At 53.6% G+C, this 27,657-nt stretch overlaps 1 protein-coding gene and 2 pseudogenes across 1 annotated transcript; 2 read left to right on the forward strand and 1 right to left on the reverse strand.

The window, feature by feature from the left end:
- Window positions 1–871: 871 nt before the first annotated feature.
- Window positions 872–1,816, reverse strand: LOC144254688 (putative olfactory receptor 2W6 pseudogene; annotated as a pseudogene).
- Window positions 1,817–8,591: 6,775 nt separating this feature from the next.
- Window positions 8,592–16,055, forward strand: LOC144249998 (olfactory receptor 2C1-like; annotated as a pseudogene).
- An 8,464-nt stretch (window positions 16,056–24,519) lies between these two features.
- On the forward strand, window positions 24,520–25,476 carry LOC144250008 (olfactory receptor 2B11-like). The gene has a single exon (XM_077792373.1). It carries the CDS (start codon window positions 24,520–24,522, stop codon window positions 25,474–25,476), a length of 957 nt encoding a protein of 318 aa, XP_077648499.1.
- Window positions 25,477–27,657: the final 2,181 nt, after the last annotated feature.

Below are 27,657 nucleotides of genomic sequence, written 5' to 3' on the forward strand. Positions count from 1 at the left end.
CAACAGCACCATGTCTGGTGAGGTTGGCCAGGAACCTCCCCAGGAGACTAAGGTCATCGGTCCCCTCGAATGAAGATCATCTGCCCGGCTCCTTCTAGGCCCTTGGCTGCTCAGCCCTCCTGGGAGCACTCTGCTGTGAGAACAGCCAAGGAGAGGGGCCAAGACCCCCAGTCCTCCCTTCCAGAAGATGCACCTAAAAGGCCACTCCCGGCTCATGAGGACAGCCTGGGCAGAGGCTGTTCTCCCTGCATGCCCAGATGTCCATTGGAAATGTGACCACAGTTGTGGGCACAGGGGTGCTGAGAAAGGCTGCTCACTGTCTCTCTTTGACACCTAGGATGTAGTTGCAAACTGCCTGGTGCTTGTGGGACAGGGCAGATGACAAGTCCCCTGCCATTGTGGAGCAGAGCTCCTAGAGCTGGCAGCTGGTCCCACCCAGACCTGGCAGGGCAAGCCACACTAGAACCCTGAGCCACTATGTTGTCTGCCTCACTTGGTGGCTCAGGTGACTGGGAACAGCTCCAGCAAGTCCTCCACATGGATCAGGCACCCCAATCTGAGCTCCCCGTGTCCCAATGCTCCAAAACCCAAAACCTCCTCAGCACCATCACCACCCAACCATGGAAACCCCACCCAGGACCTGCAAGCCTGTGGCAACACAGGTGATCTGAATGCCTACACAGACTTTGAGGCTATGTGTATGTGCACACAGGAAACACAGATGGATGTAACATTTGTACTTGAGACTCAAGTGTGAATTTGAGATATCTCATGATGTATATCCTCCCCAGCCTGCCTCCACAGAATACCACTGGCCTGAGGATGTGGACGAGGGCACTGCACTCAGCAGCCAGATGCAAGTGCTGCTCACTTAAGCTTCCCCAGACCCCTTCTCCCAGCCCAGGAGCCTGGCCACTGCCCCCTTCACATCCTTGTTCCTCAGGGTATAGATGAGGGGGTTGGCGCTGGGTGTGACCACCGTGTAGAAGAGTGTGAGGAACTTGCCCTGGTCCTGTGAGTAGCTGTTGGCCGGCTGCAGGTACATGTAGATGATGGTCCCGTAGAATAGAGAGACCACCAGCAGGTGGGAGGAGCAGGTGCTGAAGGCCTTCCTGCGCCCCGCGGTCGATCTGATCCTCAGCACTGCGGCTGCGATCGTGCCGTACGAGACGAGGATCAGGGACAGGGGCACCAGCAGAAGCTCCACCCCCAGGGCAAAGGCACAGGCTTCCACCAGCATGGTGTCTTCACAGGACATGGCGATGAGAGCCGGCATCTCACAGAGAAAGTGGTCCACCCTGCGGCTCCCACAGCGCGAGAGCCGCATGGTCTGAGGACACATGACGAAGGCATTCAGAAAGCCGCAGCCCCAGGCCACAAGGACCAGCTGCAGGCAGAGGCGGGGGTGCATGAGCACCATGTAGTGCAGGGGCCGGCAGACGGCCACATGGCGGTCGTAGGACATGACGGCCAGGAGGACGCACTTGGTGGAGCCCAGCACCATGTAGACGTAGAGCTGGGCCACGCAGCCGTGGTAGCTGATGGTCTTGTCTGGGCCCCAGAGGTTCCACAGCAGCTGGGGCACAATGCTGGTGGTGAAGCAGAGGTCCAGGAAGGACAGGTTCCCAAGGAAGAAGTACATGGGCGTGTGGAGCCTGGCATCCGCGAGGGACAAGAGGAAAATGGCAGCGTTGCCCACCAGTGCCAGGACATAGAAGACCAAGACAGAGGCAAACAGGACCCTCTCCAGTCGAGGCCGGTCAGAGAAGCCCACCAGTATGAACGCCTGGAAGGAGCTGTCGTTGCCGCTCCCCATGGCCACCCCACTGTGTGCAGAAACATCGAGGGCACTGGTAAGAGAACACAGCATGGCCCCCTGCCCGCTGCACCCGGCTGTGCACTCAAGAGAGTTCACCTCTGAGTGTACACCTACAGATGCCCATTATGTTCAGGGCAGTGTGCCTGACTCCCAGGCAGGGCATGGATCTGCCCTGGAGCCTGCCGCCTTGGGGAACAGTACAGGCATGTGATGACCAAGGTGGGTCAGAAGCTCAGCCAGAAGAATTGTCGAGGGCTGGGTGTTGGCCAGTGGCTCCCAACGGGTGGGGAGAGCCCTGCAGCTGCGCCTATGTTAATGGAGGCCATGACCTGAGAGCCGGGCTCTGGCTGTGTTCACAGAAGCAATGTGACCTATGGCCCACTGAGCAGGATGCTCCCACAAGAGCCAGCAGGATGTGCCCAGGTACAGAGATCAAACTCAGGGGCGATGCTCAGGGACTTCGCGAATGCAGACACGAGGCCACCTTGAATGGCAGGCCATTGTATCAAAACAGGACCCAATAATTCTTGAGGTGACAGATGTGATTCTGCCTCTGCAATACATGACCTACAACCCAGCTTGGCATCCTGTGTGTTGGCTTTCCTCATGCAAGATGGAAAGAGGACAGGGCTTTTAGGTTCCCATCCATACCTCCCATGTCTACATGCCTGGTGACAGTGGGCTTATACCTTGGCCACCTACAGCCTCCAGGGCTACAGTTGTCTAAGATAAGGGCTGTGAAGGGGACCCTGCATAATAGTGCCAATAGCTACTGAGGAAGGCCTCCCCTGAGACAGTAGTAGCAAGTGACACCAGGCAACTCAGGACAGTGGACATGGGAGTACAGAAGCATTTTGAAGGACCCCTGTGTGCATGTGGCTGCTGCCCTACCTGTCGGCCCTCATGGTGGAGTCTGCAAACTCTGCCTGGCTGAAGCTGTGGTGGGGATCCCTAAGTTTGAATCCAACAGTTCAGACACCAGATCCCCAGCTAAGCCACACAAAGGGGTAGAAAAGGGGCAGGGAACCCTCAGAAGTGGCCAGACAAGTGCTAAAGAACCCGGAGACTTTCACAGGCACACTTTGCAAGCGTCGAGTATGAAGAGCAGCTGAGCTTCGGTATCCACAGACCCATTGCTAAATTGCACCCCATGGAGAGACCCAAGGACTGGCGATGACAAACTACATAAATTATTTAGCAATGGCTGTCACTTAGACTGCCACTCCTGAGCCAAAATTGCAAGGTGACCTCAGGTCTTTTAAAAACATTTTTCCTCCATGCTTTATTACATCAGTGTGAGGTGGCCACCATGCATAGTCCTCTGACTCGCATCCTGCCCAGGTGTTTAGTTGACAGTCATGAAATTGCAAAGGAGCTATGAAAATGTCAAATTTCTTTAGTAGTTTCATTGGCATGAAATAATAAATGTGAACTCATTATGGAAACTTCGGCCTAATGTTCTGAAATTGGGTTGGTGAATGGGACTTGATTCTCTGACCTAAGGTTATGCTGCAACCACACCAACTCATGGAGGACAGACCAGGGCTTTCTAGGCTTTAATGGATAGAAATTAACAACAAAGAGTAGGGGAACTATTTATATTTCAGATATACTGCACATTCTTATTTAGGAATTTTTAGACCCCTTTTTCCCCATGCGGGGATCAGCCACTGTGAGACAAAGGCATTGATCTGAAATGTGGGTCCAGGCCACACCACCTACTGAGCTAAGGTGAGACTCTCTCTGGCCATTCCTATCTCTATGCACTCCCTCCTTCCAATAGCAGCCAAGCCCAGGGCTCAGGTCCCCTTCTCTGCACTCCCTCCTGTCCTGTGCCAGCCAAGCTCAGGGCCCAGGTCCCCTGCTCTGCACTCCCTCCTGTCCTGTGCCAGCCAAGCTCAGGGCTCAGGTCCACTTCTCTTCACTCCTCTCCTTCCTATAGCAGCCAAACCCAGGGCTCAGATCCCCTGTTCTGCACTCCCTCCTGTCCTGTGCCAGCCAAGCCCAGGGCTCGGGTTCCCTACTCTGCACTCCCTCCTGTCCTATGCCAGCCAAGCTTAGGACTCAGGTCCCCTGCTCTGCACTCTAACCTGTCCTGTGACAGCCAAGCCCAGGGCTCAGGTCCCCTCTCTGTACTCCCTCCTGTTCTATGCCAGCAAAGCTAAGGGCTCAGGTCCCCTTTCTTCACTCCTCCCTGTCCTATGGCAGCCAAGTCCAGTTCTCAGGTCCCCTGCTCTGCACTCCCTCCTGTCCTGTGATAGTCAAGCCCAGGGCTCAGGTCCCCTGCTCTGTACTCCCTCCTGTCCTATAGCAGCCAAGCCCAGGGCTCAGGTCCCCTGCTCTGCACTCCCTCCTGTCCTGTGCCAGACAAGCTCAGGGCCCAGGTCCCCTCTCTGCACTCCCTCCTTCCTATAGCAGCCAAACCCAGGGCTCAGGTCCCCTGCTCTGCACTACCTCCTGTCCTGTGCCAGCCAAGCTCAGGGCCCAAGTCCCCTGCTCTGTACTCCCTCCTGTCCTGTACCAGCCAAGCCCAGGGCCCAGGTCCCCTCTCTGCACTCTCTCAGGTCCTATGGCAGCCAAGCCCAGGGCTCAGGTCCCCTGCTCTGCACTTCCTCCTTTCCCATCCTTTTCGTGCTATAGGGCTGTGGCTGCTGTCATTTGTCACCTTTCCCTCACCAACCTGCACTTACATGCCTACAGAGAGCTCCCTTAGTCTCAGCCATCTCTAGAGGAAAGCCTGTGATTCTTTTCACAATCACAGAGAAGCTCTCTCTATGCTGATACAGAAGAACAGAGCTTTCTGTTCAACCTGGCTCCTCTCCCAAACAAGAGTGTGGTTTTATGTGTGCCTCTAGTCTCCAGGGGCACCCTGGGTTAGCCCAGCAGGGACAAGGCAAACAAGTAGAACAGAATCATCTTTATATGCCTACGATTCATTGTAGAAATCAGAGTGTTCTATCTTTTTTGAATCAGATGCATTATCTTTCTCAAAAATGGAGTTCCAAATTAGAAATCGGGGTTGGGAAGCTCCCTACTCTGATGCACACTAACCAATATAAGCCCTAATAGAAGCCATCACAAAGATGATTTCAGTAGAGAGTCAGACCTGAGCCTCATTTCCACACACACAAAAAAAAATTCAAAGTCCTCACCCTTCTTATTCCGGGAAAGTTGAGGACCTGAGGTTCTGAAGCCCTTCTTCCCTCAATTCCAGAGATCAGGGAGACTTCTCCAGAATGAGCAGCCAATTCTGGGTCTTCCAAAGGTAACTTCAGTGACAACTCTGATAGAAAATCAAACAGAAAAATGACATCTGACCTGAAGAAGAGTTGGTGGAGCTCTCAGCAGCAGAAGGAGGAGGAGAAATCACTTCCTGAGGCAGGAGTGGCCAGAGTCTCACCTTAGCTCAGCAGGTGGTGTGGCCTGGACCCACATTTCAGATCAAAATGCCTTTGTCTCACAGTGGCAGGTCCCTGCATGGGGGAAAAGGGGCCTCCATGAGGAAGTAGCCTGAGGTGGGGAAGCAGGCTGAGTCCCAGGCATAGCCAGGGACACCGTGGCACTGGCTCACCTAGGGGCAGGAAAGTTGGCTTTCATCTCCTGTAGCTTGGGAAATGAGGCATCTGGGGACCTGAGGAGGCTGGTGTCAGCTTGTTTACAGAGCCAAGCCCGGGGGACCCCAGGGACTATGGTGTTCTCAAGGACCCCCAGGGAGGAAGCACTAAGCTCCCAAATATAAAAAATTAGCATAAGCCTCACAAATGTAAAAGGAAGCATGCATAGAACTCACAGGCTGAAAACCAAGACCCAGATGGAAAGAACCCCCCAAGATTTCAATCCGCAGAGGCCTCCAGCCTTGGTAGATTCAAGACAACCCAAGTGCCAGCTGTCCCCCACACAGGCTCAACACCATTCTTACCCCAAACCACACCCCTTCCAATTTGTAGCTACAGACAAGATTATTCTACATTTTTTTAAGGAAAGGAAAATAAACTAGAAAGGCCAATAGTGAGTAACTCTGAAAAGATAAGGAACACAGAGGAGGGAAGCAGCCTACCTGACTCCAAGAGTGTGTACAGAGTCACAGGATGGAGCAGGGAGGGGAGCAACCCACAAAGACTGCCAGGGCCTGGAGCGAGCTCCCCACGTGGGCTGGAGGACAAACACTGGCACTGAGGACACCCAGGGCCTCAACATAGGTCTCCTGTATGACCAAACATTCTGGACCATGAACTTGGATGCAAATGGACCACACAGCTCAAGGAATTGAATGTGTTGTGGGCTTCAATGTAAACTGTAAAGCTATGTAATTTTAAAAGAAGAAGGTGAGGAAACCTTCAGGACCCAGGAAGAGGCAAAAAATTCTTAGACTTGACTCTCAGCAACCCACAAAAGGAAAGGTTATCGATTGGGCTTAACCCAAATCAAAACTCGCCTAGGAAAAGATACCACTAAGAGGCTTAAAAGGCAAGCTATAGAATGGAAAAACATTTTCAAACTATAACAGAGGTCTGGTGTCTAGAATATATGAAGCTCTCTCAAAAATATTCAGTTTAATCCGATTAGAAAATGATCAAATGTCAGGAGGAGGTGTCTCACCACAGAAGATACGTCATGTGTTGGGGATACTAGTCATTAGGCAAATGCAAATTCAGATGCAAATGAAACATCGGCACAAACCTATCAGAAAGCTCCAAAGAAAAATACAGAAAATAACAAAGGCTCACAAAGGGGTAAACAAACTGGATGATGGATAGTCTTAAGAAAGGGAGAGAATGACGCCCTTAAACTGATACATGGATTTGGCTCTTGCTAGGCACGATGGCACAGGCCTGCAATCCCTGCTACTTGGGAGGCTGAGGCAGGAGGATTGCAAGTATTAGTCCTGCCTCAGCAACTAGGTAGACACTGTCTCAAAATAAAAAGTAAAATAGGCTGGACTGTAGCTCCATGGTGGAGTACTTTCCCAGGATATGTGAGGCTCTGGGTTTCATTCCCAGCACAAAAAAAAAAAAAAATAGAAAGAGAAAAGTATGTGAATGGGGCAGAGGCTATACTGGACTTGAATTATTGCTCTTAAAACCTGAGTGAAATGTCCAAGCGATTCCAAAACAAAGTTAAATGGAAAGCCTACAGTAAGCTAGTGTTGCCTCCATGTTTGGGCCCTGCCTTTCCCTCTGGCTGTTCTTCGAGTCTTGGCTTCAGCCCAGATGTCACCTGCTCCATGAGTCTTGCCCTGTGCACCCTCACTGTGGTTCCCAGTGCCCCTCTGTGCTGTCATTATGGTTTCAGGGCTCCCACCAGAACGGGAAACTGCCTTCTACGCTTCCTGGTTTCCCTCACCAGCTGTGAGTCCCTTCCAACCAGAATGCAAGCTCAGTGGAGCGAAGACCCCATCTGCAGACCCCAGCCCACAGCACTCGCACCAGCTTGCAACCTCCCACAGGGTGGGAGACAGACCAGAGATGGATGGAAGACAGAGGAGAGAGAGGGATGATAGACAATGGCAGGTGATACAGAGATCAGAGCTAGAGGATAGACACAGGGTGCATGGATGGGTGGATGGATCACCGATGACAGATGATTAGATGCCGCAGCCCGGCTGGCTGGGCAAAATAGCCGGGGGGTGATGAACAACTTGCGTACATTGATACAGCTGGAGTGGGAGCCGTTTATTGTAGGACAGGAGGGGTATTTATACATTCCACACAGCTTATCTTAATTAACATAAACTAGATACAGCAGTCAACCTATAAGGAATCTCCACACTTAATGGCATTACTTCACAAACCACTCCCTCTGGCAAAATGCCAGGCACCATCTTGACTTGTTTACAGACCCTAACAGATAGACATGTCACAGATGACCTATACAAGATGATGGATCTGGATAGATGGATGACAGATGATGTAGACACAGGAGCTGGAGGGTAGCTACAGGATGGATGGAGGGATAGGCAGACAACACATGATGGACAGGGGAGGGGGACACATGATAGATGATGGAGCTGGATAAAGAGATGACAGATAACATACATATCAGATAGGTGACAGATGACACAAGATGGACAGAGATGGAGAGACAGCTGGCTGAGTGGAAGAATGACTAGCACTCCTCATGGGGACAGAGGCTTGGGTGGAATTCTGTAAAGCACATTGACCGGCTGCTCCTCACTCACACTTATGTGGATTGTATGTAGCGTAACTTTCCATGTGGGGATCTGGAGGGGTTGGCCAGACCCTGTGTGGGGACACCTGTAAGGTTGGCTGGTCTATGTGTGGGGACACTGGGAGGGACTCACTGTTGCCTGTGTGGTGACACCTGCAGGGATCTCTGCCATCTCTACATAGCTGAACCTGACCCAGGCATGCTGAATGGTGGGGCAGAAAGGCCTCTCATGAGTCAAACCCATGTCACCTTTCAGGAAATGGGGTAAGTCGGGAGATCCAGGAATGTGCCTCCATGTGCACTGAGGCCCAGTGGTGACACTGTGACAGTGCTCTCCGTGCTGGGCTTGCACTGGTTCACCAGGAGCCCCCATGGCAAGTACAGCCCTCACAGTCAACAAGGCATTCACAGACCAAGCCAGGCAGTGTCTGCTCTCCCAGGGACTCTGAAGGGTGACAGCCACACTGGGACCCCAGGAGTGAGTGTGGTGGCCAGTGTGAGGGAAGCACAGCTCCAGCTAAGGCCTGGCAGAGCCTGCTTCACCAGAGGCCCAGCTACCCCAGAGACTGTGGCTGGCCTATAGGCAAGGGCTGCCCCAGAGGTCATGGCTGCCCTGGAGGCTATGGCTTCACCAGAGGCCGTGGCTGCTCCAGAGTCCATGGCTGTCCCACAGACTGAGGCTGCTCCAGAGTCTATGGCTGCCCTGGAGTCTGTGGCTTTAACAAAGGCCGTGGCTGCTCCAGAGTCCATGGCTGTCCCACAGGCTGAGGCTGCTCCAGAGTCCATGGCTGCCCTGGAGTCTGTGGCTTTAACAAAGGCCGTGGCTTCACCAGAGTCCACAGATGCCCCGGAGGCTGTGGCTTCCCCAGAGGCTGAGGCTGCTCCAGAGGCTGAGTCTGCTCCAGAGGCCGTGGCTGCCCCAGAGGCTGTGGCTTCACCAGAGGCAATGGCTGCCCTTGGACTAGAATGCCCATGGTGACGGGCAGAGATGCTGGGTTCTCACTGGAGCCACAAGCTGCTTCGCCAGTCATGAACAAAGACACCTGTCCTCAGTCACCTTACCCTGGACGCGCCCAGCTCATCTCATGCAGAAGCCATGCCAGGCCCAGGAAGTACTTGGGAGGGAGCCTCTGGGGACTTAGAGTGGCTCCCTGTGCTGGACACAGCTCCCTCTGCTGCTCTGGTAGGGAGCCACACAGGGACACGAAGTGACCACAGACTGCTCAGCCCCTGGGGTGAGAGCTTTGCTGTGTGAAGAGACTTCCTTCACTTTCAGCCATGCACCCCGGGGGAGGACTATTCTCAGAATAATGAGTGAGACTTGACTCCCCCTGGATGCACCTTCCTGCAAACTTGGCCCTTGAACTAATTATCTGCTTGCACGTGGCTCAGACCCCAGAGGAGCCACACACTAACCCTCAGGAGGCTCAGTGGAACAAAAAATGCTCTCTCGGCTAAATTCTAGAGTCACCACCACAAGATCTCAGACCCTCTGAAGAGTCACACATCTCCTGAGCAAGGGCTCTGTGTCTAGGGCAGGCTGTCACTCTGCTCAACTCCTGCTTCTCCCCCTCCAGGTAGAGGGGTCAGGGCCAGGCTGGGCATGAGAGCAGGCCCCCTCCTTTCTCCTGGTGGCTCCACACCACTGCAAGACTCTCACCCAGGACGGGCAGCCTAGGCGGGCAAGGGGACGGAAAAGCAATCCTAGGCCGAATCTTCCCTCTCAGCACAGCAGCTTGCAGACCCAAGAAAAAATCAGGAGTGAAGGAGGCGAGCATCTATGGAAGCTGCTGACAGAGGAAAAGACAGTAGCCTAGACTCCTGAGAGCAGGACAGAAGGGCAAAGAGCCCACGTGGACCCCATGCAAGCCCAGAGCACTGGACCAGTGTCACACAGCAGGAGGCAGGCAGGATGCTCAATCTGATTCCAACCAAGTGTGAAATGTAGGGTGGCAAAGAAGGCGCATGAAACGTGGAAGAAATGTCACCTGCAAGTGAGCTGTGGAGGAGCCAGCAACCCCGTACAGGAGGCCACCTGGGCAAGAGCTGAGGGACTCCCGCTGCCACTGTGGAGGAGAGAAGGTGCTCTAGTGAGAAGGGCTCCAACGTGCAGAAAGGCAGGAGAAACTTCCAGACAGGGGACAGACATGCTACCCGCCTGGCCTGCCTGCCTACACGTGGCCTAGGTGTGTCACTCATCACAGAGCAGCACAGCAACATGGGACATTTTATAGTGATGATGAACATTAGGACAGCTTCTGGGAAGCTTGCCCAGCATCTACTCCAGCAGTGTTGGGAGGCAGAAGGGCTCTGTGATGGAAGGACACACTGAGCATGGGCGCCACAAACAGCAGGGCTGGGCGGTCTGACCAGGAGAGGGGCTCTGTTGGCCGTCACGGGAGCAGCCTCCCTTGGTGCACAGAGAGGGAAAGAGGACCCGGCTGAAACTATGGCCCCTGTGTGTGCTCAGAGCCAACAGCAAAAGGAGGTTGGTGTCACAGGAAATAGAGAGAGGCCACATCCGAGTTGGACTGGGTGCCACGAGTGGGTGCCCACAGGGTCCCAGTGCCCTCTAAAGGGATGCAGGGCAGACTGAGTACAGCCTGGCATGAGGAAGGGACCCACGCTGCTCCACAGCAGGATCTCCTGGGAGGGATAAAAGGCCAGCACCACGGCAGTAGGGGTCCAGAGAGGATTGGCCCTTCCTGTTTTTCAAGAACCTTCCTTCTGCTGGTCACCAAAGCTGGTGGCCAACTTGACCCAGTGGTTGCCCACAGGGTCATGGCACAAGGAAAATTCCTTATAAAATCACATTTGTCTTTTTATGCCTGGCTTATCTCACTTAAAATGATGGTCCTGGGCTTGTCCATTGCCGCCAGAGGAAGGATTGGCCTCTTGCTGGGAAAGGAGCTTGCCACTGTGCACAGCCCTCAGCCTCCCACCCTCCTGCTGATGGACACAGTGGCCGTCAAGCTTGGGTGCAGCTTCAGAAGCTCCCCTGGCTGATGTCCTCCTGGGCTGTGGTCCCCTAACTGACTGCTGGTCACCCAGCCACTGTGTCTTAAGTTTGGGAGGAAACTCCATGCCGCTCTCCATAACGCCTGTGCTAACTTCCCTGCCCACCACTGAGCAGAGGGCACCTGTCCTCCACACCCTGGCCACCTTAAGGGTTGCTTTTGTAATAGGCACTCGGACAGAGAGGGAAGAGACATGTGCTGGTCCTCACATACAGAATGTAAAAGAGCTGACCTTGGAGGAGAAGGCAGGATGGTGGCTGCAGTGCTGCCAGCCATGGGGGGACACTGGAAGACTGTGGACAGGAGTCATGGATGACAGCCGTGGCAGAGGGAAGGCTGAGAGATCTGCACTGGGCTGTTTAGTCATGACAGAAGAGTGGACGCTAAGCACCCTCTGCACCAGGAGGAGGCCAGCAGGTGGAACCCGCATCTCCATCAGCCAGACTTCCCCACTCCACCCACTCCGTGCTCCTCAGAGCCCCACGAGGCACCTGAGCAGTACCAACGAATGTGTTCCTCAACCAGAAACTAACAGAAATATAGGATACTTACTTATCCAAAATTGACCATGCTAAAGTTTGGTTTAGCTGGGTTTGGATACTGTAAGGGAGAATTCCTGTCAGGAGCTGAAGTGCAGCTGCCCAGCTGAACGGCCAGGGCTTCCGTGCGACAGGGGAGCACGAGAACTGGGACCAGGCACTGACCTTGCCCTGCCCACACTGGGTGCTCTGTGCTGCTGTGGTTTCCCTGGCTTGCTGTGTGGTCATTACATATTAAAGGAAAGTCGTGTGGAGAGTAAAGAAGTCACTTCAGCAGGCCTCCTCCTGCCAGGCCACCCGCAGCAGAGTGAGTCTGCACGCCCTGAGGGAGGCATGCCATCTGCTTTCCAGGGCAGGAAAGCAGAGCCCCAGGCTGGGGCTCCCTGTCCCACACCCTAGGGTCCCTGTGTCAGGCTGGCCCCACTGGATCCAGATGTGGACTCTGCGCATCAGCACTGTGCTCCTCAGCCATGCAGAGGTCCCACCATGCACAGCACCACCCCAGCCAGCCCAAAACCTACTGCCCCTGTTGTGGGCAGATTAGAACTCATACCCACCTGCTGCGACCAGCACTCTCTGGATGCATGCACATAGCTGATGGACTGCTGTCCACTGCGTCTCCAGCCTGTGTCACTGGGGAGTGAGCACACAGCCCCAAGATTCTGTTTCCTCTTCTTCTAACACCACGTGTGACCTTGGCCCCTCCAGCTGGTGATGCGCTTCCTAACTTTCTTGATGCACGGTGCCCACTCCTAGCAGCTGCACCTGGGTGAGGACATGCTGATCTAGAACCTGCACTTCTGAACAGAGGGCAGAGGACTGGGATCAGGGCACACGTTCAAAATGGCACAGAGGTATGTGAGCAGATCCACAGCCAGTCCTGAGAGGGAAAGGAAGAGCTCACCAGAGAGACTGGGGGCAGCTCTGAGGGCAGCTCTGAGCATGTGCAGGGGAGTGTCCCCCTGTTGAGAGTCACAGCCAAGTCGGGATGGCGCCTGGCATTTTGCCAGAAGTAGTGGTTGGGAGGTGCCGCCAGTGAGCCATTGGGATGATGGTGATTAAGTTAAGCTGTGTATAATTATTGGGATGGTGACTGATTGCTGTAATTGGATGATGCTGTATTGGGGCAAGCTGTGTATTCAGTTGTGTATGTGGACCTCTGCTGTCCGGCAGTGGGGCGGCTCCTGCTGCCTCAGGTGCCCACTACTTTTGAGTTCTCACAGAGTTCCCGTTGAGTTCCCATTGATTCTCGCGGAGTTTTCGGAGAGTTCTGAAGAGTTTCCATGGGGTTCGGGCAATAAAGTAGTTCCTGGTTGAACCTACAAGTGGCTCGTGACCTCCCGGTTATTTTGTGCCCAGCCAGACTACAGCATCCCCCAGGGGAGAGAAGGCAGAGAAAAGTCTGGAGAAGACAGGAGCGCCAGGTCTGGCCCCCCACCCCCAAGAGAGTCCTCGAACCAGGCAGAAGGAGGGCATGGAGAACAGCTGAGGAACACATGGCCCCAGGCCCTGCACAGAGGGCAGTGCCAAGCAGCCCCAGGAGGTGACAGCCCACAGAGGATGAGCACAGGATGTCACCAGAGGCACACGGGTCATACACAGAGAACCAAGCCCAGGCAGGAAACGAGAGCAGACAGAGGGAAGTGACTGGTCCATGCAGGGGACCCTTAGGACAGCGCCTGGAAGCCTCTCCTCATGAGTGCAGCAGAGCAGTTGGAGGGGCAGGAGGCTCAGAGTGCAGAGAGAAGGAAGAGGGGTCAAGGACGCTGGTCCTACAGGGGCCCCCAGGTCACAAGGCCACCGGAACCAGACAATAGCGAAGTAGAAAGTGAGCTCACTGTAACTAGGGAGACCCCACACACCACCAGCCACACCTCCGGGCACAGTAACTTCTGGACGTGGAGGCTTACTTCTGACCATTGCCCAGAGGCCAGTGAGGAAAGGACACAGTCTTCTCAGAGGCTCTGAAGAGATGACATTCTTTTCCTCCCACAACGTAGCTGTACCTAGATATGAATACCAGGTGAAGACAGCACAGACACCAAATCAGGCCCTGCAGCACCACTGACACAGCACCTCAGCCACTGCTAGAAGCCAAGCGCAGCAGGCCCACAGCATGGACACGGAGGTCAGGCAGGCAGGCCACCAGGACACAGCATGCTCCAGTGCACGAAGGCCAGCCAAGTTGGTGTTTGAAGAGAAGAGGAAGCAGAAAAAATTATATGAGGTTTTCTAATTTGATGCATTTGACAAAATTCAACTTTCTTTTAATGAAAAAATCAAAAAAGTAGGAATAGAAACTATGTCAACTTAATAACCCACACACATAAAACCCACAGAAAACCTGAAATGATAGAATAAACAGTGCCCTGAAACTTAATGACCAGCCAGCTGGGCAGAAACTTGTCTCAAAACCCAGCAAAGGCGTCAAATACGCATTCTCCAAAGAAGAGGTGCAATGGCCATACTGTGAGGGACCAGAGGCACACGTCACAACCAGGAAAGGACAGGGGACGCAGGTGAGGTCCAGCTCCACACCTGTCAGGCAGCCAATCCACCCTGGGTCCAGCTTGTGGAGGATGTGCAGCCCCAGTACCCGCGTCCACTGCGGTGGAAATGCAGCGACATGGGAGCTTGCCAGACAGCCTCTTCCCCAGATTCCTCAGGTCTCTTGACTCCCAGTTCAACATTGTCCTTGTTGACTGTACCCCAAAGGCTGAAGCAGGTCAGGGAGCACCCCACACCACACACTGAGCAGCTCGGTTCACAGCAGCAAAACCTGCCGGCGACCTCTGGGTTAGCAGCAGGTAACACACCAGCAAATTCCTACATGTACTAAGTGGCCTGAAGAGGTAGGACCTCGAAACCTGCACTGCACTGTGCACTTCAGGGCATTCTGTAAGGAAAATGAGCTAATCGTGAAACTAAAAATATGGCATGATCACGTTAGCTGATGCAGTCAGAGTGGTCAGAATCACATGCAAGCAATGAAGCTGGGGGCTGCCCTGGGAGTCGGGAGGGTTGCACCACACGATGGTGTGCCTGAAACCACAGGGCACACAGTAGGAACAGGTAGGGCGGCAAACTTTATTTATATTTATCATAATGAAACAGTGGGGCAAAAAGGAAAGGAAGAGAGGCTTGCTGTCAATGAGCTGCAGCTGTCTCCTCCCAGTGAAGGACACAGCACCAGGCAGCTGCAGGGTAGCTGGTCACCAGCCCTCCTCCTGAGCCAGGGCCCTCCCTGACTGCTAGGGAATGACACAGCAGGCACTGTCCCCTGAGAGCCTTTCCTGGAAGAGATGTGAATGCCAAGTGCTGAAGCCCCTTGCCCTCTGGACAGCAGCAAGGCTTTGGAATGGATTGAGAGAGAAACTTAGTCATAGAAAAAAGAGTAGGAATAACAAGAATAAGTGCACAGGTGAGGCCACGGGGCTCAGCATGGACCTCCACATGAAGTCTGCCTGCAATGGGGCAGGTCTCCCTCTTTCGGTGTCACCAGCAAAGGCAGAGATTGACAGAGCAGACCCACATAGGGAGGGCTTCTCCAAAAACTAACGGGACCACCCACCACCATGGTGAAGGCCTCAGAGTGTTGCCATGGAGACACTGAAATGAAAACTCCCTGCTCATCTCACCTCTCTTGTCTGCAGCCAGTGGAGAGCCAGAGCCATGGGAGGAGAAAGCGTGAGCTCCCTAGAAGCACCATCCTGCTGGGCTTCTCAGGTACCAAGCTGGAGCGCCCCCTCTGCACAGAGATGCTGGTCTCTGCATCCTCAAGCTCACAGGCAACAGCCCCACCATCTCTCTCTCCCTGCTGGAGCCCAGACTCCAGATGCCCACGTACCTCCTTCTGGGCAAGCTCTCTGTGCTGCACCTCTGTGTCACCTGCACCATTGTCCCACAGATGCTGGCCAACCTCTGGGGGACAAGAAGACGATTACCTCCGAGAGCTGCATCACGCAGTCCTACCTCTTCCACTGGACAAGCTGCAAGAATGTTCCCTGCTGACGGTGATGGACTTTGACCTCTACATGGCAATCTGCCAGCCCCTCCAGTACCTACTCATCATGTGCCCGTGGGTGTGTGGGCAGCTGGCTGCCACAGTCTGGTCCAGCGGCCTGGCCAACTCTGTGCTCCAAGCCACACTCAGCCTCCAGCTTCCCTTCTGTGGGCACCACACCCTGGACCGCTTCTTCTGTGAGGTGCCGGCCCTGATCAAGCTAGCCTGTATGACACCAGGGCAAACGACCTGGCCCTGACCTTGGGAGCCATCCCTTTCGGCATAGTGGCTCCACTGCTTGTGCTCATCTTCTGCACCTGCATTGGTAGGGCCCAGGGTAGCACAAGGCACTGGGCACCTACAGCGCCCACCTGCTCTTCGTCCTCATGCACTTTGGGCCAGGCATCCTCATATACCTACAGCCACCTGCCAATAGCACCCAGGCCAAGTTTATGTCTCTTTTCTACTGTGTGGTCCCCCACTGCCCAACCCCCTGCTCTACACCCTGAGAACAAGGATGTGATGGCAGTCTGGAGGTGGCTGCATCCCAGAGCTGGCTCAGGTCCTAAGGAGTGGTGGTCTCTGCCTGTCTCCTGGAACAATGGCTCGAACACACCACGGCACTGACCAGGTGAGTCTCTGTGAACACAGAGGAAGGGTTCTTTTCCCCCTCGTCAACCACCCAGTGACAGGAAGACTCTTTAGACTCAAAAATCTCTAAGCACCATTGTGCCTGCCTTGGCGCTTCACCAGCGAGTCTGTCCAGAGCCAGAAGGACCAGCATCATCCACACCCCTATGGAGTGGAAAGTGCCACCTTGGAACCCTTTCCCACAACCACTCCCCTTGCCCAGGTGCCTTCCAACAAAGTTTGCTGACACCTCAAACATGAACCATTTATGGTGAAAACTTTCAAAGTCCTTTCTTTGAAATATACATCCCACATCATCTTAACACAGGATGCTAGCCTCCACAGCCACCAACTGTATAACAGCACCAAAGAGCTCCCTGCTCCCGCCTACCAGTGATGATCCACCTTTCCCCATCCGTCGCTCTGTCCCTCCAACTCTGCTCATCCTCTGATCACAAACCACATTCCACTCACATCTCCTGTTCAGATTCCACACGAGTGAGATCTGTGGTACTTGTCTTTCTGTTCCTGGCTTATTTTACTTAACATATTAAAGATGCATGGCTTTCAAAAGTCAACATATTATTCAGTAATCATGACACATTTTTTAAAAATGAGCAGTACACATTATTCACTGCTATAGTTTTGATGTGAGGTATCCCTCCAAAAGCTCAAATGTGAAAAAAAATGCAAGAATATTCAGAGGTGAAATGATTATCTTATGGGAGGTGTAACTTCACTAGTAGGTGGATCTACTTGAATGGATTAACTGGTGGTACCTGTAGGCAGGAAACCTCTCCTGTCTCTCAGCATCTCATGAGCTTCCTTTCCTAACAGACTTCTTCATCCCACACTTTATCAAACCTTGGCTTCGTTAATGCCCTCACCATCAATCTTTAGTCACTTAGGGGACATGATCCTTTCAACCTCACCATGACAAAAGTCACTTTGTGTTCCTCAATGAATGTGTGAGGAATATCCAGCACCTCTTTATAATTCTTGCCTGCATAGGATCATCACCTGCCTCTGCCTACTTTGTCTGTTTTACTGGCAATTTTAAAGATCAGAGCCAGCCAGCCCCTTGCACGTGGATTAATATGAATCCTGCATGCCCATAACCCCTGTGGCACAGAGCCCTGGTGGGGCACAGATCTGACTGAAAGGCCTCTGTTCATGGTGCCCTGCAGGTGTGCTGCACACACGGCCTGTGCAGGGGGCGGTGGGGACCCCTCTTTTGGTAGACGCCCATTTTTGATCCCGTCTAACAACCTCAAAGCAAGGAGTTTCCTTCTGCCTCTTTAGTCTCCACCATAATGTCCTTTGAGAGTAGATCTTGTCCCCCACTAGACACAGCCTCTGCTTCTGGCAGCACCCTCCTCTTGCCACAGGCCTGAGCAGAATGGTGTCTTTGTGCACAGTTGGTTTAGTATTAGGAACAGAAAATTCTAGAGCAAGACTTCCAACAGTCCTCTGTGAAATGCTGGCTTTCAGGGGTGGGTTTGGGGCTGCAAGGTGAGGTGGGAGATACATATGTGCACCAGCTCAGCTCTGAACCAGGGGATTGTGTGCAGCAATGGGCACTCGGGGACCAAGGGTGTGGACTGCAAGGCTGCGCTTTCCCGTGTCACGGGCAGGTATCTGTGTAGACTGTGTAGATGACCTGATCTCTGATAGACACATGGCACATACACATGTCAAACTGAGGGTCACTGCAGGCCACCTTGGCATCAGATGGTTCCTGAGGGACATCTCGCAGCAGCCCTGTCCTCACGCTTACTTCCCAAGGCTTCCACAGATGCTCAACGAGCTCTCCCTTCACCATATTTAGGCCAGACTTCATGCACCTTCAACCCTAGTGGGGACAGCTCTGCTGCTGTCACCATGTAGGTCCCTGGGCTCCCAGGCAGGAATGTCTCAGCACAGCAGCAGGTGGAGGCTGAAGCCGACCTTCCACAGCAAAGCTGAATGAGGCCCTGCAGCCTCCCCAGACACTCCTCACACAGCCCTCGGGCATCTCAGAATGAGTAGGACAGGACTGAAGCTGTCCGGCCTTGACCCTGAACATTGGGAAAATGTCATCTGGAAGAAGGAGGGACATGGGCACATCTCCTAGCCATTGTGCCCCGAGTGTCTAGAATGTCCCCCAAAGCCAGACAGGAAGACAAGAGGCTGAAGAGGCAACAGCAGGCAGGGATCCTCTCCAGACAGATCCAGAACACTGTACCCCAACAGGGCCACACCAAGGCCATCACCAGAGATGGGACTCCAGGGGCCCGGGGTGCAGCTCAGGGCCAGAAGACTATGGGGTGCCTAGTGTCACTGAAACAGCAAAAAGCATGCAGAGTCCTCACCCCAAATGATGAGCATGTGAGGACACACTTGTCAATTAGCTGGATTTGGTCACCCCACAAGGTACATGTACTTCAAAACATGAGTGTACACAATAAATTCACATGATTTTATCAGTTTGTTGAAACACCTGAAGACACTCCTGCTCACACCCAGCAGGACCTGCCATCCACATGAGAAGAGTCGAAGCACACGGGATGGGTAGAGGAGAGCTGTGCTCCCTCAGGGAAGGGCCATCAGGGCTCCCAAAAAGAGCAGTGCTCCAAGTATGGTGAGCAGTCGTCCTTACAGTGCACACTGACAGGAACCCCCAAGGATACCCTCCACCTGGCTCCCCGCAGACCCTCCACACAGCCAGCTCAGGAAGAGCCCAGGCGTCCTCCACGGGTGAGCAGATGTGGACCTGGCTGTAAGGCCAACACAAGGACACACAGGGGACCCTCGGCCCTCAAGAGGGACGCCATTCTGTTGTTCGAACACCCTGGGTGGCTTGTAGGGCCTGTGCTGAGCAATCAGCCAGACAGGAAGAAAAGCCCTGAGTGATCTCACTCTTGGGACCTGAAGAAAAGGAGAGCCAGGCAGCAGCCACCAGGCCAGGCCCTGAGGAAGTGAGGAGGGACAGGGGAAAGGGCACGGGTGCAGGTGCCCAGGAGGAGCCACACCAGGGCCAGGGCTCTCCACGGGGCTATGCACAGGGCAGCCGGCAGTGACTGCAGCGCTCTTACCACTGGACAGTGGGTGGCTGAGACAATGGACATGCAGCTTGTTCTGCAGTGCAAACCATTGTACCACAAACACAAAATACGGCAGCGCGTTTTGACTCAAATACACATAATAAGATTTATCCTAAAATGGAATAAGCCTTCCTAAAGTCCTCCCCTTCACTGTGTTGAGCTAGAATGTTTTAATTTCATTCCCTATTGAACTTGAACCTTTTCTCCCCTTGTAACCAATGAAACGGGTAGCTGGGACTGTGTACAGTGATCAGAAGAGAAATCTCCACATGTACCTGTGGCAGTCACTGTTCTAAGAGCTTGGCCAACACCCTTGCGTCTCACCCTTGTAACAAATTCTGGAGGGCCGTCCCAGTACTTCTCATATCTGCAGATGACACAGTGAGACACAGAGAAGGGAGGTAACCTGCCCAAAGACACAAAGAGAGTGGTTAACTCTGCTTTGGCCACTGGGGTCTCAGGCTCCACTGGGCCACCGCTGCTGGCTGCACTCTGACTTTGCAGTCTCCCTCCCAACCCTGAAGAGTCAAAACCCACTGCTCACCACCAGCTGCTCTTCCAAGAACCCAGGCCAACACAGGGCCTCGACTGGCAGCCAGCCCTTGATACCAATCAACAGACCTCAGGGACAGCCTCCTGCCAGGGGAGAAGCGGCACCACTGGCTGTCTGGGGACAAGGAAACTAGCCTCCCTCAGGGGCGGAGATGGCAAGATAAACCTGACTGAGGCATGCACATGCAGCAGGGACCTGCACTTTGCCCCTGGATGCCACATCCTCAGGAGTAACCTGGGAGCAAGGCTGGGCCACCTTGAGCCCACACCCGCCTGCTGCCTCAGAGATCGCAGAAGGCCCCACGCCTTCCAGCAAGCCTGCTGAGGGGGAACAGGTGCTGCTGAGGCTGAATCCCCTCTCCACTTGGACCGAGGGCCAGGTCAAGTGAGAGCAAGGTCCAGGACCTCCTCAGGGCATGGGCTGGATTGTCCTGAATGTGTAGGGCATTTCCAGTGACCATGGTCCTGCACCCCCCACACTGAGACCGCTTGGGCTGCAATAGAGCCTGCATCCTTGACCTTGTCCTCTATAGATGCCAGGGAACCACAGGGTACATGGCTGGCCCTCAGCTCAGACACACTGCCCTGCACAATGCACTACAGGCTGGCAGGGTGACAGCATGGATGCTGGTCTCTGCTGGATGCCACTAGGTCCCGGGCCAGAGGGCAGGAAGACAGTGAAGGATGGTCATGTACCAGGCAGCTGATTCAGCTCTGTGGACACCACTTGGACCGGGGGAGGCCACCAAAGCACATGGGGACCTGAGCCCTCCCCACAGCTTCATCCTGCTCCACCAGTGCCCTCACAAGGAAGGGGGACAGATCAAGGAAGCCAGGGCGTCCCCAGAGAACCAGCTATAGGTTGGATCTCATGGCAAACCCAAGCGGCCCAGGGGCACACTGAGGGAGCTGGGCTGGTCCCTGACTCAGTGAGGGTAGCAGGAGCCTCCTGTGATGTCCCCGTCCCACAGGACCAGGGCTTACCACAGCAGTGCTGACGGGTCTGCACAGAGCACTGCACAACAGCAGTGGGGACTGGCACACCACTGCAAGCCACCCGACACCTCTGGGGGAGGGTGACAGGAGCCACACACTAACAGGGAACTGGCTGGAGCTGGGAGCCAGGTTGGAAGTGGGATGACCCAGTCCACGGTGTCAGGAAGGCATGTGGAGGACACGGAAATGAGAGCTGGAGACAGGGGTCCGGGAGGACTCGCCCTAGCAGGACTGAGTCAGGCTGGGAGATGGCTATTAGAGCAGCAAGAGAGGCTGTACCTCGGCGGGATCTGTGTTTGTTCAGATAGAAGACAGAGAAGGCCAATGGGGTCAGAGGCTCCTCCTGCAGAGCTCCAAGTCAAAAAAGACAGATAGCCAGGCATTCCATGCAGGGCACAAAGGGCCAGGGCTGGACAGTGTCATGCTGTGAGGTTGAGAAACTGTGGGGGTGGTGTGCACGTGTGCCCAAATAGGGAACACGTGACTGCAGGCACCTAGGCGCTGTGTCTGTGCACCCAGGTGTGGTATGGATGCATGTGCCCATCCAGCTTGTGTCTCTATGTGTGCACCCAGGAGAGATGTGAGTGTGTGTGTGTGTGTTTGTGTGTGTGCGCACATGCCCAGGTAGGATATGCATGTGTCTGTGAGCTCAGATAAGGTGTGTGTGTATGTGTGTGTGTGTGTGTGTGCCTAGGTAGGATATCTCTGTGTGTGTACACACATGTGCCCAGATATGGTGTGTGTTTGTATATATGTGTGTATATGTGTGTGTGCACCCAGGTCAGGGTGTCTCTTTGTGTGTGCACACATGTGCCCTGGTAGGGTGTGTGTGTGTGTGTGCACACCCAGGTAAGGGTGTCTCTGTGTGTGTGCACATGTGTGCCCAGGTAGAGTGTGTGTGTGAACACGCGTACATGCCCAGGAAGGGGTGTGTCTGTGTGTGTGCACACACCTGCCCAGGTAGGGGGCGTGTGTGTATGTATGTATGTGTGTGTGTGTCCAGGTAGGTGTGTGTCTGTGTGTGTACACACCTGCCCAGGTATATTGTGTGTTTGTGTGTCCAGGAAGGGGTGTCTTTGTGTGTACACATGTGTGCCCAGGTAGGTTGTGTGTGTGTGTGTGTGTGCACGCCCAGGTAGTGGTGTCTCTGTGTGTGTGCACACGTGTGCCCAGGTAGGGTGTGTGCTCTGTGTGTGTGCACCCCCCAGGAGGGGGTGGGGGCCACGCTGAACCTCCTTTGTTAAAGTCATGCCAACCAAAAGCACAAGGTACATCATCTCAGCCATTTAGAATGGCTATGATCATAAAGGGAAGAAGTTCCCGCTGGGGAGGAATTAGAGAAGAACCACCTCCCACCCTGTTGGTGGGGCATAAATTTGTGTGGCCATGGTGGGGAACAGCCAGGTCCCTCAAAGAACTGAAAGAGATCTACCTTGGTCCAGCACAGCCCTGGGTGTGTGCCCAAAGGCAAAGGCTCTTATGCAGGGGGTATCCGCACGGCTGTCCTGTTCACTGTGCACAACTCCCTACAGCCAGGAGCCCAGGTGCCCATCAGCGAGGAATGAAGGAAACGCAAGAGTGTCCTTCAGCCACAAAGAATGAAATCCTGTTCAAACATGTACAGCCAGAGCAGTGAGAACTTGTGCTCCATTTGTGTACAATGTGTCAAATGCATGCAACTGTCAGGAATAACTAATTAGAACAAATTTTAAAGTTTTAAAAAGAAGAAAAAAAAACATCAAATTCCTGTTCATAGCAAAATGGGTGGAACTGGAGGGTGCTGTTAGGTGAAACCAGTCAGGCACAGAAGACTGACAATGTCCTCTCCCTGAGGCTGAAGAGTGGGCCTGAACAGAACACCCATTACTAGGGGTGGGGAAGGAAGTGGGGAGTGTGGGAAAAGGGCGCTGGATGCCACCCCTGCCACCTCTGCAAGCATGGTACCCTCATCGGTGCTAATAAACACATGAAAAATCCCTTCCCGGTTTGGTTGCCCCCAACAGGCCAGGCCAGATGCTGAGAGAGGGGCTGCCCCTGGCCAGAGCTGCCATACCAAGGAGGACCCAGTAGGCCCACACCCCACCCAGGGGAACATAGAGGCCCATTTGAGGCCGGCTTCTCTCTCTGAGTGAGAAATTGCAGCACTGGAGCAGGCTGAGGAGGAAATGTGGAGTGCAGGGGAAGCCATTCTGATTCGCTCCAGCACAGCTTCCAAGGATGGAAGGAAAGAGGCACCTTGGAGCTCCAAGTGAGAAACAGAGAACAAGGCCTCTTGGAAGGAGATCAGTGCTGGGGAAGCACCTGCCCTGGACTGGCCAGGCACTGGCCCTGCAGTGGCCTGGTGCACAGACATGGTCGAGAGCAAACACAGCAGCCACAGCAGGAGGCCAGACCCTGGAGGGCAAAGCAGGGACTGGGCAAGGAGGGCAACACTGAGAAGGGGAAGCTCTACCTGTGGACAGAAGACCAGGGGAAAGGCAGAAATGCAGCCAGTCGAGACTTCTCAGATTTTCTTTATTGTACCGTTTTGACAAGAGACTTTACATAGAGAACTGAACCCAACACAGAGGTCGTTTTCTTCCCCAGTGTCTTGATTTCTCCTGTGAGCATGCTGGGGATAGAACTGGGGCCTCACAGAGACTAAGCCCTTGTGCTAACCGTGAGCTGTACCCCTTTACTCCCCCAAGTTTTTACCCTGTTCATGGTGACTTCAGAAAAGCCACTCTCCCGTCATAGAAATGTCATACGCTAGCTTTCTTTTCCATAACTGAAAATTAATCCTCCCTAAATTACCTACATAGAGGGTTTGACTTCTTTCCACTCTCAGCATGGAGCAATAGCAAGCCCATCATGAACTTGAAGGCACAGTGCTTGGGAGAGGATAGGAGTTGGGGACCAAAGGCCCTGAGTGGGAAAGCCCATGCATAAAACAGGGCAGCCCAGGTACCCCCAAACAGCAAGGTCCCCCAGAAGCCTCACTGCTTCCTTCCTGAGAGAGGACAGTAGACTGGCAAAGAAGTCACATGTAGAGTGCGAGCTCAGAGGCAGGCTGATCTTCCACTGAACACCTCCAGAGCTGGTCTTCACAGGTTCCTGTGCTCAACACTCTGTGCTTGGGGGCCTCTCAGGGGTCATGACAAACCTAGAGCTGAAGTGACATATCTCGGCTGCTCCACTCCAGGTACCCATGCAGTCTGGCACTGCCAAAGCCAGTGATCTGTGGGAGGGGAGAGTGCTGTGCCCCAGAGAGGCATGGGCACCTCTTGCAGCCAGAGTTGAGCCCCCAGAGCCCCCAGCTGCTTATGAAGCCCGTCTTGCTTTATCATCTTCCTCCTTTCTCCCACCACCACCACCAAAGACAAGGTGAAAAGCCTGAGAGTGGACAATTCCCCTGAGTGTGTCTGCAAAGACCTGAAGCAGTCCAACTCAAATAAACCTGTCATGTGTGCGTCCCCTCACCCCAGTCCCTTGGCCACCTGAGGCTCTACTCCCCATCTCAGCAGATGCAGACACTGACGTTGGAAACATGAGGGGGCATGGTCACAGAGAAGGAAGGGAAGTGAGGACACAGGTGCAGTTGTCTGACTCCACCAGTCCCAGTGACTGCAGAGGTCAGAAAGGTCAGACAGGTGTAAAATGATGATTACCTTCTGACAGGACTCATTCATTCCCACTCTCTTGACTCATCACAGGTGCCACAAGATGCCTCACCATGAGAAGTGACAACCAGAGCTTCCTGTGGGATCCTCCAAAGGACTTCATCCTTCTGGGCGTCTCTGACAGACCATGGCTAGAACTTCCTCTCTTCGTGGTCCTCCTGGTGTCCTACATTCTGGCCATGCTGGGAAACATTTCCATCATCCTGGTGTCCCGGCTAGATGCCCAGCTGCAGAGCCCCATGTACATCTTCCTCAGCCACCTGTCCTTCCTGGACCTGTGCTACACGACCACCACGGTCTCCCAGATGCTGGCCAACATGGGCAGCTCCAGGAAGACCATCAGCTACGGTGGCTGCACCATGCAGTATGCCATTTTCCACTGGCTGGGGTGCACCGAGTGCATCCTCCTGGCTGCCATGGCCCTGGACCGTTACGTGGCCATCTGTGAGCTCCTGCGGTATGCCATTATCATGCACCGCCCTCTCTGCCAGCAGCTTGTGGCTGTGGCCTGGCTCAGTGGCTTTGGCAACTCCCTCGTTCAAGTGGTCCTGACAGTCCAGCTGCCCTTCTGTGGGTGGCAGGTGCTGAACAACTTCTTCTGTGAGGTGCCAGCTATGATCAAGCTGTCGTGTGCGGATACCGCAGTGAATGACACCACACTGGCCGTTCTGGTGGCCTTCTTTGTGCTGGTCCCCCTGGCTCTCATCCTCCTCTCCTATGGCTTCATTGCCCAGGCTGTGCTCAGGATCCAGACCTCCATGGGACGGCACAAGGCCTTTGGGACCTGTTCCTCCCACCTGGTGGTGGTCTCCCTCTTCTACCTGCCTGCCATCTACATGTATCTACAGCCCCCCTCCAGCTACTCCCAAGAGCAGGGCAAGTTCATCTCCCTCTTCTACTCCATAATCACACCCACCCTCAATCCCTTCATCTACACCCTGAGGAATAAGGACGTGAAGGGAGCTCTTAGGAGACTCCTGGCCAGGGCCTGGAAGCCCTGCAGAAGATGAAGATCCATGTCATGGCCATGTCCATCGCCTGGATAGCAGGAGGCAGTAGTCACGTGCAGAGTGCCTTCCCACAAGGGGCTGAAAATGCACAGTGGGTAGGTACTGTGAGATCCACCGCCTCAACACCTCCCTGTGGTCACAGTGCCTAAAATCCCAAGTCTACTGATGAAATCACTCACAAGTGTGTAATTACAAGAAACCAGGTGTTTTTGAGAAAGGTTTCAGTGTGCTGGTGTGAAACAAATATTTGTCAGATGAATTAATTTCGAACTTCCCGATTCTTGCCCCTTTTCCTCTTTCTCCATTTCTATTTCTCTTCTGTTTGTCCCCTCTTAAGCTCCCTTCCTTTCCCATTACTCCTAAGCATATATAATACAGTGTGAAACTATCTTATTTGCTTATAATAAATGCAGGGTCTTCATAGATTTGAAGATGAATTCCACATAGATTTTTCAAAATCTTACAAGAATGAAGAAGAGTGCTTTCTTCCTGTGAACACAGATAATTTTTTTTCCATAGCTCAAATTTCCTTCTTTGCAAAGTTTTCCCACCATTGACTGGCAATTAGTGACACCAAACCCACTCTGGATATGTAAGACTCCACACCAGGTTCCAAGGACAGGGAAAATACGCCATAATCTCTAACTTAAAAAAGGATTTTTCCAGTTGAGAATGCAAGCTATACATACTAATGACGGTTAGAACAATAAAACTTTTAAAATTTTTCAAGATAAGCTACCCAAATTGAACCAAGAGGACTTAGAAAACCTAAACAGACCAAGAGCAATGAGATTCAGTCAGTAAATAAAAAGCCTTGCAACAAAGAGAAGCGCAGGATTCCCAGTTGAATTCTATGATATAAAGAGAGGGTGTTATGGTTAGGATGTATTGTGTCTCCCAAAAGCTCCTCCCTTGGGGCAAGAAGGTTTCAAGGTGCAATGACCTAACCAGTGGGTAACACCATTGAAAGGGCTGAGGCTTTGGAAGGATGGGGGGAGCATGGAAGGGGGGCGGGGGGGCGTGGACGGGGGGCGTGGATGGGGGCGTGGTCATGGGTGGTGCGCTGCTGGAGGCGTGGCCATGGTGGTGCGCTGCTGTGGGCGTGGCTATGCCATGACAGAGGGTCTCCCTGGCCCTCCCTCTCTCTGCTTGAAGGTCGCCCTGGCTGGGCAACTTCCCTGCGCCACAACTTCCCCCATGATGCTCCCTCACCTCAGAGCAAGGAGCCGCGGATCTTGACTGACCCTCTGAGACCCTGAGCCCACACAAGCTCCTCTGCCTCCAGGCTGGTCTTGCTGAGTGTTTGGGTCACAACAGGGAGGAGGAGCTGACTGGTACAGGGGACACACCCATGCTGAGCCTAACCAAAACCTGAAGAGGACATGTCAAGGTGAGAAGGCCACAAATTAATGACCTTGATCAACGCAGATGAAAAACTCCTGAACGAAATGTAGTATTTTCCTGAAACGTGACCTGAGGAAGCGAAGGATCACGCCACTGGAACCCACTGTAGCCAAGGAAGTTCCGCTCCCCGCCGCCCCCCGCTCCCCCCCCCCCCCCCCCCCCCCCCCCCCCGTGCATGCATGCACACCCAGGGCCCTGCAGTGTAGTGCTCTGGGCGCTCTGCACACGTTCAGAGCTGCCTTTTCTGGAGCCCTCTGCTGGGTGCTCGCCTGGATGCTGGAATCTGTGTGGGGTGTTTAATACCCTGACCTAAGGGACAGCCTGTGCCTAGTAGAGGACAGTAGGCAGAGAAACAAGCAGCCGCCAGCTTCAGTGATCAGTGATTGGAGGCCAGAGTGCTTTCTCTACGTGACCAATGTGCAACCGAAAGTTAAAGTTAAAAACCACCATTTACACAGGCTCAAAAATTTAAGTTTTAAGTGTGGTAAAATGTGTGCAAAAGTATATCCCGAAAGCTTGTGAAACTATGTGGAAGTAAAAACGAAATCTTAACTAAATGGAGGGCTATTCTTTTAAAAATAAATAAATAAATAATAAGTTCAAGGTAGAAGTATAGCTAGCTTTCATAGAAGGCCTGGGGTCCAGGCGAGCAGCCCAGTGCACCTATGCTCACCACCTGGCTGGGCCCTCCTAACCCTGCAGGAGGGCTGCCCTGTCAAGATGTGCCAGCAGCTAGCAAGAGCAGGCAGAAACTGGATGTCTGCCTGATCCCTCCTG

Source organism: Urocitellus parryii, chromosome 1 (genome assembly GCF_045843805.1).
Source record: "Urocitellus parryii isolate mUroPar1 chromosome 1, mUroPar1.hap1, whole genome shotgun sequence".
In the NCBI taxonomy this organism is placed as follows: Eukaryota; Metazoa; Chordata; class Mammalia; order Rodentia; family Sciuridae; genus Urocitellus; species Urocitellus parryii.